This window comes from Microcebus murinus, chromosome 9 (assembly GCF_040939455.1).
Source record: "Microcebus murinus isolate Inina chromosome 9, M.murinus_Inina_mat1.0, whole genome shotgun sequence".
Taxonomy (NCBI): domain Eukaryota; kingdom Metazoa; phylum Chordata; class Mammalia; order Primates; family Cheirogaleidae; genus Microcebus; species Microcebus murinus.
In genome coordinates this window covers 13,929,104-13,945,030 of record NC_134112.1, presented here as the reverse complement: position 1 = coordinate 13,945,030, position 15,927 = coordinate 13,929,104, and the positions used below count along the sequence as shown (strand labels likewise).

The following is a 15,927-nucleotide window of genomic DNA, read 5'->3' as shown; positions in this document are numbered from 1 at the left end:
TATAAAAACATATTTGTGGACGTGTTAGAATGAAGAGATTATGCAAATGTGCTGAATTAGGGACATATGAGAATATGGATACATGAGATAGTGTGTCATCAAAAGATGATTGTGTTGGTGTACCTTTGAGATCTCTTAGAGGTGATGTTGAAAAGCCCAAACATGTCTATAATTTGCAGCTTAGGTCTTAAAAACCATCCAGCTTGTGCCATGTGGTTTGTTGTTGATGAATTCTGACTGTTATATAAGTTAGTGAGTTTCTGAAATCAGTTTCTGTGATTTCATTCTCTGGTGAGATGTATTAATAAGAGCAGAGGAGAGACTGGCCAGGCACTTGCCTACGTGGTGGGATATTCTCATCGTATCTGTTCCTGTGAAGTGACTACCAAATTTGTAAAGATGGCCATAAAATGATAGTTATATTTACAAAAGTATTTTGTGTGAGTTGTGGGAGGGGACAGAGAGGTGTGAAAAAATGTACTTGTTAGGCAAATTCAACTTTTGAGATAAGTCCTCTAGGTCTGCTTCCAATCAGATTGCTGCCCCAAACTCTTCATGCCACTGGGTTTTAGAGTGTTTAGTGTGTCTTCTAACTGGAATCTATGTTTCTTGAAGGCAGAGAATCCATCTCTTTTCATCACTATGTCCCAGCATCTAGTACAGTGCCTGAACAACATAGTCACTCAATAAATATTTGCTGAATGAAAAAAATGAAATGTAAATATAAGATTTTTACTTTCAAATAAAGCAGGATTAGTATATAAGAATATAAAATGTGTTTTCTCTTTATTAGTGTTCTTAGAGTTGTTTTTTTCATCACTGAGTTTGTTTTCATTAATTAACACACCAATCCTTGACCTTATGTACCTTTATTCCTTGCCTGAATTTTTGCTTGAAGTGTAATGACATAACACATATTTTACCTGCTGAATCATTTGGTCACTGACATCATGATTTCTTGTCCTAATCCACACCTGGCTTTGCGCCTTTCCCCAGGACTCCCATGAGGCCACTTTAAGAAGAGTCATCACTAAAGAACTTAATCATATACTGTAGTCTAGTGAGTCTCCGTGTTATTTTGGGAACCATTCCACAGAAGCTCAGGAGAGCAGTGCAGTGCAGTGTGGCCAGAGAAGGACTATGCCAGCTGTGAGGTAGATCAAAAAGATCATCATCAGATCCAGCTTTACATTCTTGGATTTTAGTTAATCAGAACGATCAGATGTAGGCAGAGTGTATAAGTGGATTATTTTGTTCTCAATGCTGGGGCTTGGTTTATGAGCTGTTGTTACATGCAGGATTGTTTTATGTAGTTCTGTTACTTTACAGTTCTAAGAAAATGCCCAGATTACAGAATCTTTCTTCCATGAACTTGGGAAAATACCTGAAATTCCACTAAGAAAGATTCATTCCTTTAGTTGTGAGGAAGACTTTTGGATCTTTATTAATTTTCTGTTAAAGCCTGTGAAGCCCTGGAAAGGGTAACATCATGAACTACCTTTACTTGACACCATTTTTGGTGATTTGGCTATGCTTTGCAGCTATTGTTCTGTTTCTCTCCTCCTTTCAGTGCCAAACTTAATGTGTTATTTGTATTTGAGGTTTCTACTACCTACCTACTAATTCTTTTCTTAACTCTTTGCATTATGATGTTCACTCCAATCCCTCTACTGATATTGCCTTTAAAGGCTAATTTCTTCTGGCTGAGTTGGAGATTCTCACTCTTCATACTCTTTGATCTCCCTTGACTCTTTGACATATATTCAACACCATTCCTTCTAACACTCCCCTCTTTTGGCCTCCAGACACCACATCTTCCTGTTATTCTTCCTAACTTACAGCCTATTCTTTTTCATCCCTGCCTTGGTTGACTTCAGTGGTTTGTCCTTATCTTCTGCTTTCCCTCTAATTACCCAGTCTAGTCATCCACTTCAATGGCCTCATCCATGCATTAGTTTTCCATTGCTGCACATTATCAGAAATGTAGCATAAATGTACCTTAAAACAACACAAAGTTATTCTCTCAATGACAGAGGGTGGGGAACCTATGGCCTTGGGGCCTCATGTGGCCTTCCAGATCCTTAAGTGTGGTCTTATGACTGAATACAAATTTGTGAAGTCCGGATTTGGTTGAGGGGCTGCACTCGGGGATCTGGAGGGCTACATGTGGCCTTGGTGCCTCAGGTTCCCTCACCTGGGACTCAGAGGTCTCTTCCAAATTCACTCAGATTGTTGGCAGAATACAGTTCCTGTGGCTGTAGAGCCCGTGGCCCATCACACAGGATGCGAATGCCAGAGGATGGAATTTCGTGGCCATCTTAGAATCCTGCCTACTGCAAGCCTCCATGTGGATGGCCACCAAATACCAGGGTTATCGCTCATCATCATCCAGGGTCCAATGGCTGGACTGAAACTCCTTGGGTATCTCCACCTGGACGTCACACCCACACCTTTAAGCCAACACCCCTCCACCCCTAACAAACAAACAACCCCTTCAAGCATAGCATATTTCTTCACCAAGATTGCCATTTCTATAAGTAAACTCACATTCCTTTTAGGGTCCAGGCTAGAAACATTGAAGCGTTCTTTGTGACTATGTTTTCTTTCCCCTACAGTCGGTTCCCAGGTCTTGTGATTCCTTTCTTTAAATGCCTTTTAGATTTGCCATTTCTTCTCTTTTCACACTACTCACGTGTTATAAAGACCTGTGCAGACTGGCCTATGTCCTTGCGAGGAAGTGAACAATGTGAGGAATGCTCACATGTACTATGTTCTGCACCTTCACAGTGTTTTGCCTCCTATCCCCCCTTTCTGGAGTATATAACACATTATTGAAGAAGCAATAACAAAGGGGCACCAGGACACAAAGGGAGAGGTAATCATAACTACAGGAGAATGTGGCAAATAGAGATTTGGAGAAGGTACCCTAAGCTAGGATAACTGAACACAGTGTGTGAAGCTCTTCCCAAAATGAACCAAAATTTTCTTCAGAAGAAACAGCATCATGGGCTCCATGAAATGATGAAGGAAATCTACAGAGGTCAGTGGGAGGTAGCCTTCATTCAACTTCTTAGCTTTTGGAGTGGCTAATTTTCCACTGGTCCCCTCAGTTGCAAACCCCCACCCTTCCTAGGTTGATTCTGACTTAAGGGAAGGCTTGCTGTTGCATCTCTCTACCTATCCACAAGTCTGTAGCATTATCAAGCCCTCACTTTTAGCCCAATGAGGTCTTGATCCCTCAAGATTCACTCGTTGTTCCTTAAGCTTCCTCTGCTGCTTTCCACACCCTGATTATGGAGCCTCAGGTCCTGACATTGCTTTCTAACTCAGCTTCTATGTTTATTGATCTGGTAAATGGTGAAAGAAGGAATAGATTTGTTCTGCATGACTCCTGTGGGCAGAGCCAGAGTTTAGAGGGAGAAGGGGGCAATTTCAGCCTGACTGTCTCATTCTATGAGGCTGCTTTCTACTATTGTACTTTTCTGTGGGGATTGTACCTACCTTTCCTCTTTTTCCCTTGGAAAGTTTCTTCTTCATAAAGACTACTCTCAAATTGGAGGAAAATTGTATTATTCATTTGTTTATTTTTGAGTTTAACTAATAGTTATTGAGTGCCTACAGTATGTCTCAGGTAGTGTTCTTGTTGCTGGGGAGAAAGTGGCAGATAAATGAGACAAGTCCTTTGTCTCCTGAAGCTTATGTCCTTAGGGACAGAGATCCAAAACGACTGAGTGAGTTAGGGAAGGCTTTACTGAGAGGTGACATTTTCAACCCTAACCCCTCTACTTGTACTTTCCTTCTCATCTTCTTCCATCTTGCTTAGGACTCCACACATTTAATTGTTTTTTTTCCCTTGCATATTTAGATGAACTTTATTTTTTTATCCTCAAAAATAAAACTGTTATTCTTCCTGCTCACCAGCTTGAGCTACTGTGTAGTCTCTCTCCTCCTCCCTTTACATAAGCCTCTAGAATACTCTAGAGGCTCCCACATTCTCTTCATTTATTCCTTTCTTTTTTTTTTTTTTGAGACAGAGTCTTGCTTTGTTGCCCAAGCTAGAGTGAGTGCCGTGGCATTAGCCTAGCACACAGCAACCTCAAACTCCTGGGCTCAAGCAATCCTTCTGCCTCAGCCTCCCAAGTAGCTGGGACTACAGGCATGCACCACCATGCCCGGATAATTTTTTCCATATATATTAGTTGGCCAATTAATTTCTTTCTATTTATAGTAGAGACGGGGTCTCACTCTTGCTCAGGCTGCTTTCGAACTCCTGACCTCAAGTAATCCGCCTGCCTCGGCCTCCCAGAGTGCTAGGATTACAGCTCTTCATTTATTCCTTAGCCCCCTTTAATCTGGATTTTGTCCTTGTGGCTTAGTTAATACTGCATCTCAATAATCATCTATGATTTCCTGGTTATCAGATCTAATGCCTTGTCACAGTTTCTATTCTCATTCCTTTCTTCAAAAAGACACAATACCTTTCCATCCGTGTGACTTTGCCTGCAATATTTCTCCCGCTTGGAAGGCCCTTTCCCTTGTTTTTGGGTGACTAAATTCCCTTTATCAAAAGGTTGGCACAAATAACACTTTTTATGCCTACTTGATTATTTAAAAAAGTCTCTTGTAGCACTGATTATTTCTATTCTGCATTATGATTTTCCACCTTCTTGAGAGATGAAAGTCTGTTTTATTGATTGTGGGATCTCCCACCACACTTAACAAATTGCTTTGCATGTAATAAGTGCTTACTAAATATCTGTTAAATGCATGAAGGAAGCAATAAACAAAAGTAACTTTCATTTTATTCTTAAAATTTTTAAAGCTAGTGTTGCAGAACAGTATATTATTTTATTCTACAAACAGAAATATTTTGAAGAACTAAGTTATCTAAAATGTAAAAATGCCTTTGAAGAAGTCGTTTGACAGTGAAGACATGCCGTCACAGGAATAAATAAGTGCGCTGTGTCATTAAATGTTGCTTTTCCACATTTCCACTTACTCATCACGTTTTTTTAGTTGTTCATAACCACTTTTTGAGTCATATGATTGACTTGGTCAGTGGTTCACGGTAAGAAATGTGTTTGATATATTATCCTTAACATGCTTTTGAAATTCTGTCTCCCTTGCTGTCTGGTCTTACCTTCTGGCATTTGATATCTGGTTTCCTCCTATGTCTGATTTTGATTCATAAGGATTGGCAAAATTATTCTGAGTATAATGCAAATCTGTTTTTCTTTTGAGTTCATATGTAAAGTAAACATCAATATGGCTTGACTATCGTTAGTGATAATTCAGAGGAATGGGAAATGTGTGTGTTCCTTTCATTAAGTTAAAAAAATTGCTATGAGGAGAAAAATTTGATGATATAGGTTTTCTTTGCTAAGTAAATAAAAGTAGAGATTTAAAAATTATATAACAACTCCATTGGTTTTCAATGTTTACAGGTAAAATTTTTATGGGTTGAGGTTTATTTCTAATTACATTGATACAGGATCCAATCCATATTTGAGACAAAGCAGAAAGCTTTGAATGAATACTACAGTCTTATTATGTGATAATTAAGGTCAATTTATCTGTAGAGGTTTACCTAATTGAAAAGGATAATCACTATATATATGTATTTTTTTTTTTTTTTACCAAGTAGTATGTTCCAGTTAAGCTTTTCAAGGATCAAGGCCACTCAGAAATTTTAATAAATCTGATTTTAAATGTAATTTAGTATAGAATGCTAGAACATAGACTAGCTGAGTTCAGATCCTGGCTTGTCCACTTACTAGGTGTATAACTTTGGTCAGATTACTAAACTGTGTTGTGCTTCAGTTTTCTCATCTGTGAAATGGAATCATCATAGTACCTCTCATACAGTTGTCATAAGGATTAAATGAGATAACTCATGTAAAATGCTTAGAACAGTGTGCAATAGGTGCTTAATAAGTGTTAGCTTTTATCATTAGTAAATGCTATAAACTCAAAACGATAAATGTGGTGTGGATAAACAGATTCTTACTCTCCTTTCAACATGAGATGGCCAAAATACCTGGTGTACTTCTGAATGTTTTTCCTACTTGACCCTGGTGATTTCTGAAATAATCAGTTCACCCTTAAGGTTTGAGGGACAAAGTGAAGCAAATTAAATTGCATAGGGAATTTGACATGCAAAGTAATGGTATTAGGATGAAAAAAAGAGATGCCAGGAACTAAAAACTCTTTCTGATACAAGGGCAATTTTCTCTTCTTGAAAAGTATATTCTCTAACAATGCTAGCCTCTCCATTTCTCATTTAACCAATTTTTCCCCAAAAGATGTTTTATAGTTAGTAAATGAGTGAGGCTGAACAGAAAAATGTGAGAATTAACTAAGTTAATGATGGGTTTTCTAAGCAAATGCAGAAGACAGCTGGGTTATTGTAGAGGGATTCTAGTCCACTCCATTGATTTGAGGGGCATTTCTGGGAATATAAGATTTGAAGCCAAGGATATAACCAAGAGTACAAATGTGAAACCAAGCACTACCAGGCTGAAAGGAGCTGGAAACAGAGAGGTTGAACAGAGAAGAGCTAGTAGAATAGGGATGGCTTAGAGAGTAGAGTGACCTGAGTGTGATTCACAGTTTTTCCATTCACTAACTGTGTGACCTAGACAAGAATCTTAATCACCCTGGGCTTTAGTTTTCTTATTTATAAAATGGAAGTTGTAATACCTACTTCATGTGAGATAATTTGGTTTCATTTATTGCCCCTTCATACTCCATGTAATAGCCTGGTGACTTATAATAATTATGTAAATTGGTGGCTTTCCATGACACTTAGAATGATATCTCAGAGCCTTACCCAGGCCTACAGGGACCCATGTGATATGGCCCTTTAATACCTTTCTGACTTCATCTTGTATTACTGCTGTTCTTTGGCATTTAAATTGGTCCTAGTGGTTTGTATCTACACCTTTGATCATACCTGTGATTAGAGGAAAGGCTGTCTTTGACATGGAGACTTATCTTCCTTTGTTTTGTATTATTTCTGATTTCTTCTTATTTTATCTCTTTATTTTCTCTTGGGTTAGGACTTTAAATACTTTCTGTAGCTGATAACCTCATCTCAACTGATTGTCTCACAGGCATGTCAAATTCAACATATTCAGAGGTGGATTCTTATTTTCTTCCCTGTCAATCATTTTCTTTCTCTGTCTGCCTTATTTCTATTAATTCCATCATAGTTTACCCAGTTATTCAGCCAGGACTATGGGTGTTATGTTTCGTCCTCCCTCTCCCTCACCATTCTACCTTTATCTTCTTTCCATACAATCTTTCATATATTCTTCCTATTCTTAAAATATACCTTAAATCCACTGATTTCTCCATGTTCCCTGCCACCAACCTAGATTGTGCTATCATCAACTTATGCCTGGACCTTGGCTGTATCTGTAACAGTCTGTGTCTTTGTTGCCTCTCTGTAGTTCATTCTTTTAATATACTTGCAAATGCAGTGGGAAGCCCTATGAGTTTTAAATAGAAGGATGACATGATATGATCTGTGATTTAAAATGATCATTCTGAAAGATGTGCAAAGGATGGCTCCTTATCGTGACCTACACAGTCTGGCATGATCTGGCCTCTGTCAACCTCTCCTATTTCATTTCATGTCTCTTTCTTACCATGCTTCAGTTATATTATATTTGGCGGTCTGCTTTCAGGTTTTTTTCTTTCTGTATGTCAACCTCTTTCCTGCCTTAGAGCTTTTACATGTTACTCTCTTTGTTTTAGAAAGTTCTCCTCTATTTCCTCTTGCCATGGCAAGTTCCAATAATTGTATGTTTAGTAATCTTCTACTCCACTATTACTTAAGTCCAAAAGGGGCAGCACTATTCTTTTTCATTTAGGTATGTATACCCAGTACCTAGTGTAATGACTTACACATAGCAGCCATCAGTATTTGTTGAATAAATAAATAAGGAGTATTTACCATTTCATTTGATAAAAAAAATTAGTATTCGGGCTCTGTGTTAGGTGCTATGAGAACATACAAAGGGTTTATAATACATAGTTCTTACCCTGAATATCTTCTAATTTAAGAGGAGGGATAGAAGAAGATACAAATAATATTTAAGAATAGGGGAAGACACTGTAATTGGAGTAGTTTAAAGTTCTACTAAACTGCTGTGTGACCTCAGATAAGTTATTTACCTTCTCTGTTCCTTTATCCATTTGTATATTAAGGGGTTTTACTAGACTCTCTTAAGGCTCTTAAGGTTTTGGTTCTAAAATCTGGTGTCCAAGTAAAGCTATACTGGTTAAAGTATTTTTTCCCCCAGGTTTCCATCCTTGGAAAATTGGATGCAGTAGGTATGGGGTGGGGTCCAAGAATTCCCTAGTTGAGTGTGATACATGGTTTAGGAAGTACTGACCTAGATTCTTCTAGCTTTGACATCTTAAAATTCTAATTGTAGTACAAGGAAAACTGTGAAAGTACAGCAGAAGTCAGGTAACTTAAGTCAGGTAAATGTATTCATTCAGCAGTTAAGGAAAATATTTTCTTGCTTGGGTATTGGGGTGGAGGGATTAATGGAAAAGGTGATGTTCAAATGGACTTTGAAGAATGAGTGGAGGTATGAGCAGGCGCATGGTTGCATGGTTGGTGTTTAATCCGACTTAGTTGGAGGCCAGAATACATGCAAGAAAAAATTTAACTGTTTTTGTACAATGGACCATGGTTCTAGTCTTGTTTTGCCTGTTTTTCTTGTCATACCTACTTGTCCTTTTGTAGATGAAAGATTCTATTATTGCATCTTGATCCTCATTTGGTAGAAGTAGAACATGTGGTGACAGACTCCATGGGGCTGGGCTGCTTTGGGAAATAATTAGGCATATTCTTCCTCAATCCTTCTGGGGCTGTGCCCTTTAAGATCCATTTTGACCACCACCCCATTGGTTTTCTGGTTAGATACAAAGAATATCAGGGCCCACTATGTTATCTAAAATAATAGTTTTGCTGTCAGAATGATTATTATTAAACCAAAGTTGGCTTTTTTGTTTAGATGAAACCATATAAAGGCAACATTCTGAGTAAATTATATAGCGTCCACTTGATGAAATAATGAGCCTACGTTTAGAGGATGAAAGTAATGATCTAATGCAATATTTAGAATGGATATACAGTATGTAGTTATTAACCTAAAAGTCACATCCTGCATTCTTTTAATTTGTGGAAAATTTGTCATTAATTGCCCAGGAAACCTCTGATTTTTCATACATAATCATGCCATAGCTGTTGAATTTCTCCCTCTTCTCCTGCCTTAAAATACATCCTTGTAAATAGTAGATTACTTTCAGAATTGTAATGCCCTCTTTAAACATCAAGTTGCTAAGTTTAGCCCTGTTGCTTTCTTTTTTAAAATAGAATTCTTCCCCCCCCATCTTTGCCTTTGAGTAGTTACTGACAAATTATACTTTTTTGATGGCAACTGGCTTCAAATTTTATTTAACCCTTTTGCCCAGTGGTAGCCTGCTAATTCTGAAATGTTTTTTGTTTTCATGAATTACCACTGTATGGGGGAAATGCATATGGTATTCCATTTGGAAACAGTTTGAGAGATGAGTTCTGACCCTCATTCAAACTCGCTCTAAGTGAGGCAGGGTCAGAAACACAGAAGTCAAAAATTGAAGAGAAAGAATAAGATAGTGGGTAAGAAATGAGGCAGCCAGACTGATATCCAGCCTAGAATCCAGTCCTTGCCTCTCCCTAGCAACTATTTCAGGTTGATTTACAATTTCCAGGTTAACCTGTGATCAGCCCGCCTCACGCAGCTTTTGCTGATGGTGGTCTATTGACTATCCAATTGACTTTGAAATAAGAGAAGGAACAATACCAAAGCCTCTTAGGATTAATTGCTTGCAAAGAATAACCTTCATTAATTTGAATTTTTGGCCTTCAGTAGCACCAGAACCCTTTGGAGAGTGACTGTCACCAGAATTTATTTGAAAGAAAAAAAAAATAAAAAGAACCACAAAATAGCTAGATCAAAGAAGCACCTGTCTTATAGGAAAGACTTCAGACTTGAGAAAATTTCCCAGAATTCAGGAGGACTGTCATGGGGAAGTGACCACTACTGCATCCTTTGTGCCTTTTTATTCACCAGACTGTTTAGAGAAATAATAGAATCACTATTGCATCCTTTGTGTCTTTTTATTCACCAGACTGTTTAGAGAAATAATAGAATTGGAAGTGTAGACCCAATTTGCCTTGGAAACAAATTTAAGATTATTTACTACTTTGCAAATTTTGCTGTGTGTTCATGCTGTCTGGGGTGATATTGCAGGACTGCCTTTGCTTCCTCTGAACACTTGGGATATTATCTGCTTATATATTAGGATTTCAAGTATTATTTGGTTGAATACGAGAGTTCTGATTTTTTAAAACAAGTTAGAAAACTTTTAGTTTAGCCCAAATGCCCAAGACTATATAGAGAATGTATCTGAAGGTCAAAGAAGTTAAATTTTATATCCACAGTCATGCAAGTACTTATAGGTTGACAGAAATTAGAAACCATCCAGGTTTTAACCATCCATGCCTGGACTTCCCATCCAGGGCATTTTGACTACAAAATGTTGATTTGATTTTGCATTTTGAAAGACACAGAAGTGATCTGTGAAATGCCGATTAGCACCAGGCAGCCCCAGGCAGCCCTGGAGTGCTCCATGGTTCAAATGCTCAAGACCAGATGGAAGTCCAGAAGTGGATGACTCAAAGTTTATTAGTTTTGCCACCTGGGCAGTACAGCCAAACCAGCTGCCACAAGGCAGTTCCAATTTCTACAGAGCAGTAAATGAACATAAAAGTGAGTGTAAATCCCAAGAATAAAGTAAAGGAGAATGACTGCTACAGCAAGGAGATTCATCCAGGCTGGGTCCTGTCGCTATCTCTTGTAGGAGGCATGGCTGCCAGGGAGGGGGCAATAAAATGTTGTGGTACCAAGCCCTGGAAAATCACCCCTTGAGTTCCAGGAGCAAATCTCAATTTGGGATATGTTTGAATTGCTGGCTTGGTAGGCTCCCAATCGCATCTGATGACCTAGAAAGGGAAAAGCAAGCCCCTGGTATATCAGGACTATGTCGTAAGGCTAGAAGATTTTTTTCTTCCTAGAAACTATGGAAATTCATTTAGTTACCTCCTTTCTGCAGTTCTGGGCCCTGGAGGCGTAAGTATTCATTGGAACATAAGATCCTTGTGGAAGATCACTAGGAATTAAGTCATTATCCTCATATTATACGCAGATGAAGTTGAACTATTGTAGGTTTTTCAAAATCTGTCCATAAAATGCTGCAAGAGTCAGAAGTTGACCCTAAGGTTTTGGATGACCCCTCTAATAGATTAATTGTTCTCAAAAACTGAATTGAAGTATAATAAAGAGGGTAAGGGGCTAGGAACAAGTTGGGAGAGGTATAGTAATTTTTGTTTAAATTAGGATGATTCACTAATGAATAAAAGAAAGTCAAATAATCTTGATCCACTGTGTCAGAATGCTTTGGGCAGCAGTAACAGAAAACCTGCCTAAATAAAATAGAGGTTTAATATTAGCACTTTTTCATGTCACGAGAAATTTAGAGGAATGTGGCTCATGCCTTTGGTTCACCTACTCAGTGGTAACACAGGTTCTTTTTTTGTCATCTTGATGAAAAGTAAAACGAGATAGGTGCAGAGGGAAAAGAAATGTACTAGTTGCTGATGTATGTGCTATGGCTTTGATGCTAAAGGCTGGACCAAATTTCCATTTTGGTCAACCTCTTTCTTCACATGATCTTTTGAGGAGCTAAATGTTTATGTATTTATATTTCTCAATTGACTATTACTTAGTCTCATGGAACAATGTAACACTGCTGTTCATTTGTATGATGAAGGTACAGATGTCCGTGTATTTTCTAATGTGGACAGTTTTTTTTCTTCTGTAATGACATGAAGTGAAATTTCATATTATTATATTCTGTTTATAAGTGTAGACAAACTAGCTATTCAGTTTTCTTTCTTTCTTTCTTTTTTTCCTGGTAGGTAGCATGTTTGACCCAGGTAGCTGCTAATTATCTTACTGGCCAAAAGGAGGCGAAACGTTGGGGCACAGCTCATGGCAGTATTGTTCCTTATCAGGTAAGAATACAACAAGCTAAGATTAGGCTACTATAGTCTGTAGTTTTGTTTGATATGAATTTGGAAAATGATTTCTTCTTTTTTAAAAAGCCCTCCAGCATATTCTGTAATGTATCTATGTCTGGCTATAACAGTTCTGTTGTTCTCTTTAAATTTTGTCATGCATATTTCTTCATCAGAAGACAATTAGTAACAGGACACTCAAACAGATCAAAGGAACTTGCTGAAAGTGAGTGACTTTTGGGCTCACATGATGGTTTGCTTTTTTTTTCACCCTAAAGAGGCACTGACTATACCATTTTATCAAGCATAATTTGTTAACCATGTCAGTTTAAAACAAATGTTACCTACCCCATCTGACAATAATATTCTAACAGGATTGGAGTGAAATGGAAATTTGCATGTGATAGATCTTCATTTTTGGAACAAAGCAGATGGTTCAGGAGCTCCTGTTTTTTATTAAGTGTCTAAACTTGTCCTTAGAAATTCTTGACTTTGGCTAGTGTGAATGAATATGTGAGAAACTGTGATTATTTTCCAAAATAAAAATTAAAGCAAAACTACTTCTGCTAAAGCCCTAACCTTTGCTTAGCTCAGTTGCATCATATCTCATTGTATTTATTAATATATTTGTCATATATTGTATTTTAAGCTTATTTTGTAAGCTTAAGAGTAGTGATGTCTTTTTCACCATTGTGTCTCTTTTCTCAATCAACAGAAGCACACACTAGGTATCATATAAATATCTGTTGAATGTAGAAGTGAATTTTACCATAATCATTTCAATGCTAGTAATCATGGCAGAAAACATAAAAGGCAGCATTTTTTATTTGCCAGGAAATCCATCAACATTGCTAATCATCCTTTTAGTTTTAAGCATTTCCTTGGGCCAAACTAGTTTGTTTTCCATTTTTTAAAATTCAAATTTGAGGAAAGCAGTGACCCAGTGTGAACCAAGGATTCTTCTCTCTCTCTGTTTCTATTTATGATCCCTTTACACTTGAAGCATCACTATTATCTTACTGTGGAAGTGCTTTCCAACACATTGGGTTAATCTTTTGGCATAATTACAATTATGGTGATACTTTCTTTAGTGCTTCCTCTCTTTTCTTTACCAGGGGTTTTATGCCCACCTTTTGTGACATTTTGCTTTCCTACTTCCTAGCCCTTTGTGGTTGACCCTAAACTTCTAGCCAGCCCTTCCTCACTTCACAAAAGTCGTTGCATTTTAGAACTGATTAGAGATCATCAGATTCAGGCTTTTTATTTTTCAGATATGCAATCTGATACTTAGATTGGGTAGATGGACTCTGACTCTGGTCTCCTACCTCCTTGTTGAATATTCTTTCAGATCCTGCTACCTTTGACAAGAAAGTGCTGTGACTTCAATTCCCTTCTTTAACTCCACCCCCACACCCTCTCCATCAAACTGGCTCCCAGCTCAGGGGTCATCATTAATAATGGAAGTCCCTTTCGAAGGTATTTTAAGAGAGGATAATGTTGGAATCTATGTGAATTCATCTCAAATAATGGAAGTCTGGGCTTCAGTCTTTGATGTATACAGAGAAAGCACTTCTGAGTTGAAAGCCTTTATAGTGTAATTTCAAATCACATCACATAGGCAGGTGTTCATTATATTCAAGCATAAAGTTTATAGTTTATTTTTTGCTTATTTTAAAAATAGAATGTCATTTTAAAAAACTTTTGATGGACCATAGCTATCCCTCATGGGCATCTGCAGCTAGAGTTTTGATATCCTGCTCTCAATTATTTCCTTGTGAGGTGAAAAGAAATTCAGAATCTCGGCCTTTATTTTGGAAGGTAAAAGATATGACAGACTCGTGTGTGTGTGTGTGTGTGTGTGTGTGTGAGTGATGTGTGTTTGTCTACTCTTCAAAGTTAGAAATGTACTTTTCCTAGCTAAATTATGCCAGTCACAAAAAATGGATACCGTGCTTATTTGATCTTAGCTGATTGCAGCTTTATTATCTATCAGAAATAAGAGATCTACTAGGGCCTTTCCTTAGGAGCCCAAAATTAGTTTGTTTCCTCTTGGTAAAGAACTGGTTCAGCACTGTGATTAAGGAATAAATGCAAATTTGGCTTGAATGAAACTAGCATACCAAGATGGGTCCTAGATATGCTTAGAGACCCTGGTCTGTTTTCAATTTTTAAAATAGATTTGGGGAATATTTTTATGGGTGAATGCCAGGATAATTATAATTCAGTTTTCTATTATAATTACAGCTTTGCATCTAATTTGAGTTGTCTGAGTTTTGAGCTGAATGTCTATAATGGAAGACTCTGATAGTCAGGAGTTAGTTAGGTGCCCAGAGCTCACTATCCTCAATTCTTGTTGAACCCTGTTTGAAAGCTCATAGACCTTGAGTGCAGGGAATGTAAATTTATGAAAAGTAGTGATCCTTTATTTGTTATTTTGTAAACATGCAATTCTTTTTTTATGTTACTAGATTTAGGGGGTACAAGTTGAATTCTATTACATAGACATGCAGTTCTTAACTTCTTAGATTCATTATCCACTCATGCTCTTTTCCTCCTTATACTTTGGCTGCCAACTTTTTAAGAATAAGTTAAAGTAGGCAGAACTGAGATAATCATTTTGTTACTTATTGAACATATTGGTGGATGGTTTACTGAGAATTCAGATTTTTAAAAAGAAATTTTAGATTTCAATGCTTCTTTGATTCCCATTCTCATTGGACCCTGCCCTAGGGATTAATAATACATGATGTTTATGTTAATATTGTTAAAGCATCGGGATGTTTCCCAGTCCTTTAAATAATTGTGCTTATAAAGACAGGAGGTTTTAGATATGGAAGAGGAATGTGCAGAGAAAGCAGATAACTGGTCTTCAAAAAGAATTTATTTTATTATGTTATATAGTTATTAGTGGGACCATTGCCCTTTAGATTCATAACTAACATGGTAATCCCCTTAATTTCATAGTCTGTGTATATCCAAAACTCTCTCCCAAATTTCTTCAACTTCCTAGGAGTTTACATTTGTATGTCCTCCTCTGACTGTGACCTATGCTGACCTTTGCCTCTCTCCAATATCATTGCTGATGATCCATTCACAAATACACTCATGAGGACAGGAGGCTATACTGAATATTTTGAAGAAAAATGGAGGAGTCTTTTTATAGATGCAATTTTTTACAGATGAAGGACAGGAGGCCTCATCTTTCTAATCATGTGCTTTGGCTGCTACCAGGGAGCTTTGTTGTCCTGAATAGCATAAGAATCTCCCCATCTTCTGTTCCTCTCCTTTCTCTTCTTCTTTCTGGCTTCTAAGATACTTTGTCTTTCTTCTTCTTTTCTAGAGCAAAGAATTCCTCTAGTCTGATACAGAGTTATTATGCTCGCTAGTATAGGCACAGATCTTTGTGCCCATAGATCTTTGGGTAGTTACCACTGTCCTACATACTTAAGACCTACTTTTTATACAAACAGAACCCCTTCCCATAGGGCATGCTGATGTGTGGATCTAATAGAAGCTCACCAAGCTCTCTCTATGTTCTCAGTGAGAACATCTCTCTCCCTGTCTACTCCACCTGCAGCAGGACTTGAGGGAGCTCACAGTTTACTGTGCTCCTGGTAAATCCACAGCCCCTTCAGCTGCAGGGTTGCATTCATGATCAGGATAAACTGCCCAAGAGACCAATCCAAAGAATGAGACTGCAACCACAACTATCTCTTTCCTTTAAAAGACCAGGACCCACCGATCACTCCTTACACCCATTTGCCTCAGTTACCATTAGGACTCCAAGTCTT

The 15,927-nt window shown here is 37.7% G+C and overlaps 1 protein-coding gene across 3 annotated transcripts in view; it reads left to right on the top strand.

The window, feature by feature from the left end:
• The window catches only part of SUGCT (succinyl-CoA:glutarate-CoA transferase), a 684,028-nt gene that overhangs the window by 111,704 nt on the left and 556,397 nt on the right, over positions 1 to 15,927 (top strand). For all 3 annotated transcript variants that reach the window (XM_076006291.1, XM_076006292.1, XM_012752259.3), the window contains exon 9: positions 12,038 to 12,133. In XM_076006291.1, the coding sequence (XP_075862406.1) occupies positions 12,038 to 12,133 (96 nt within the window). The remainder of the gene's footprint in view (positions 1 to 12,037; positions 12,134 to 15,927) is intronic.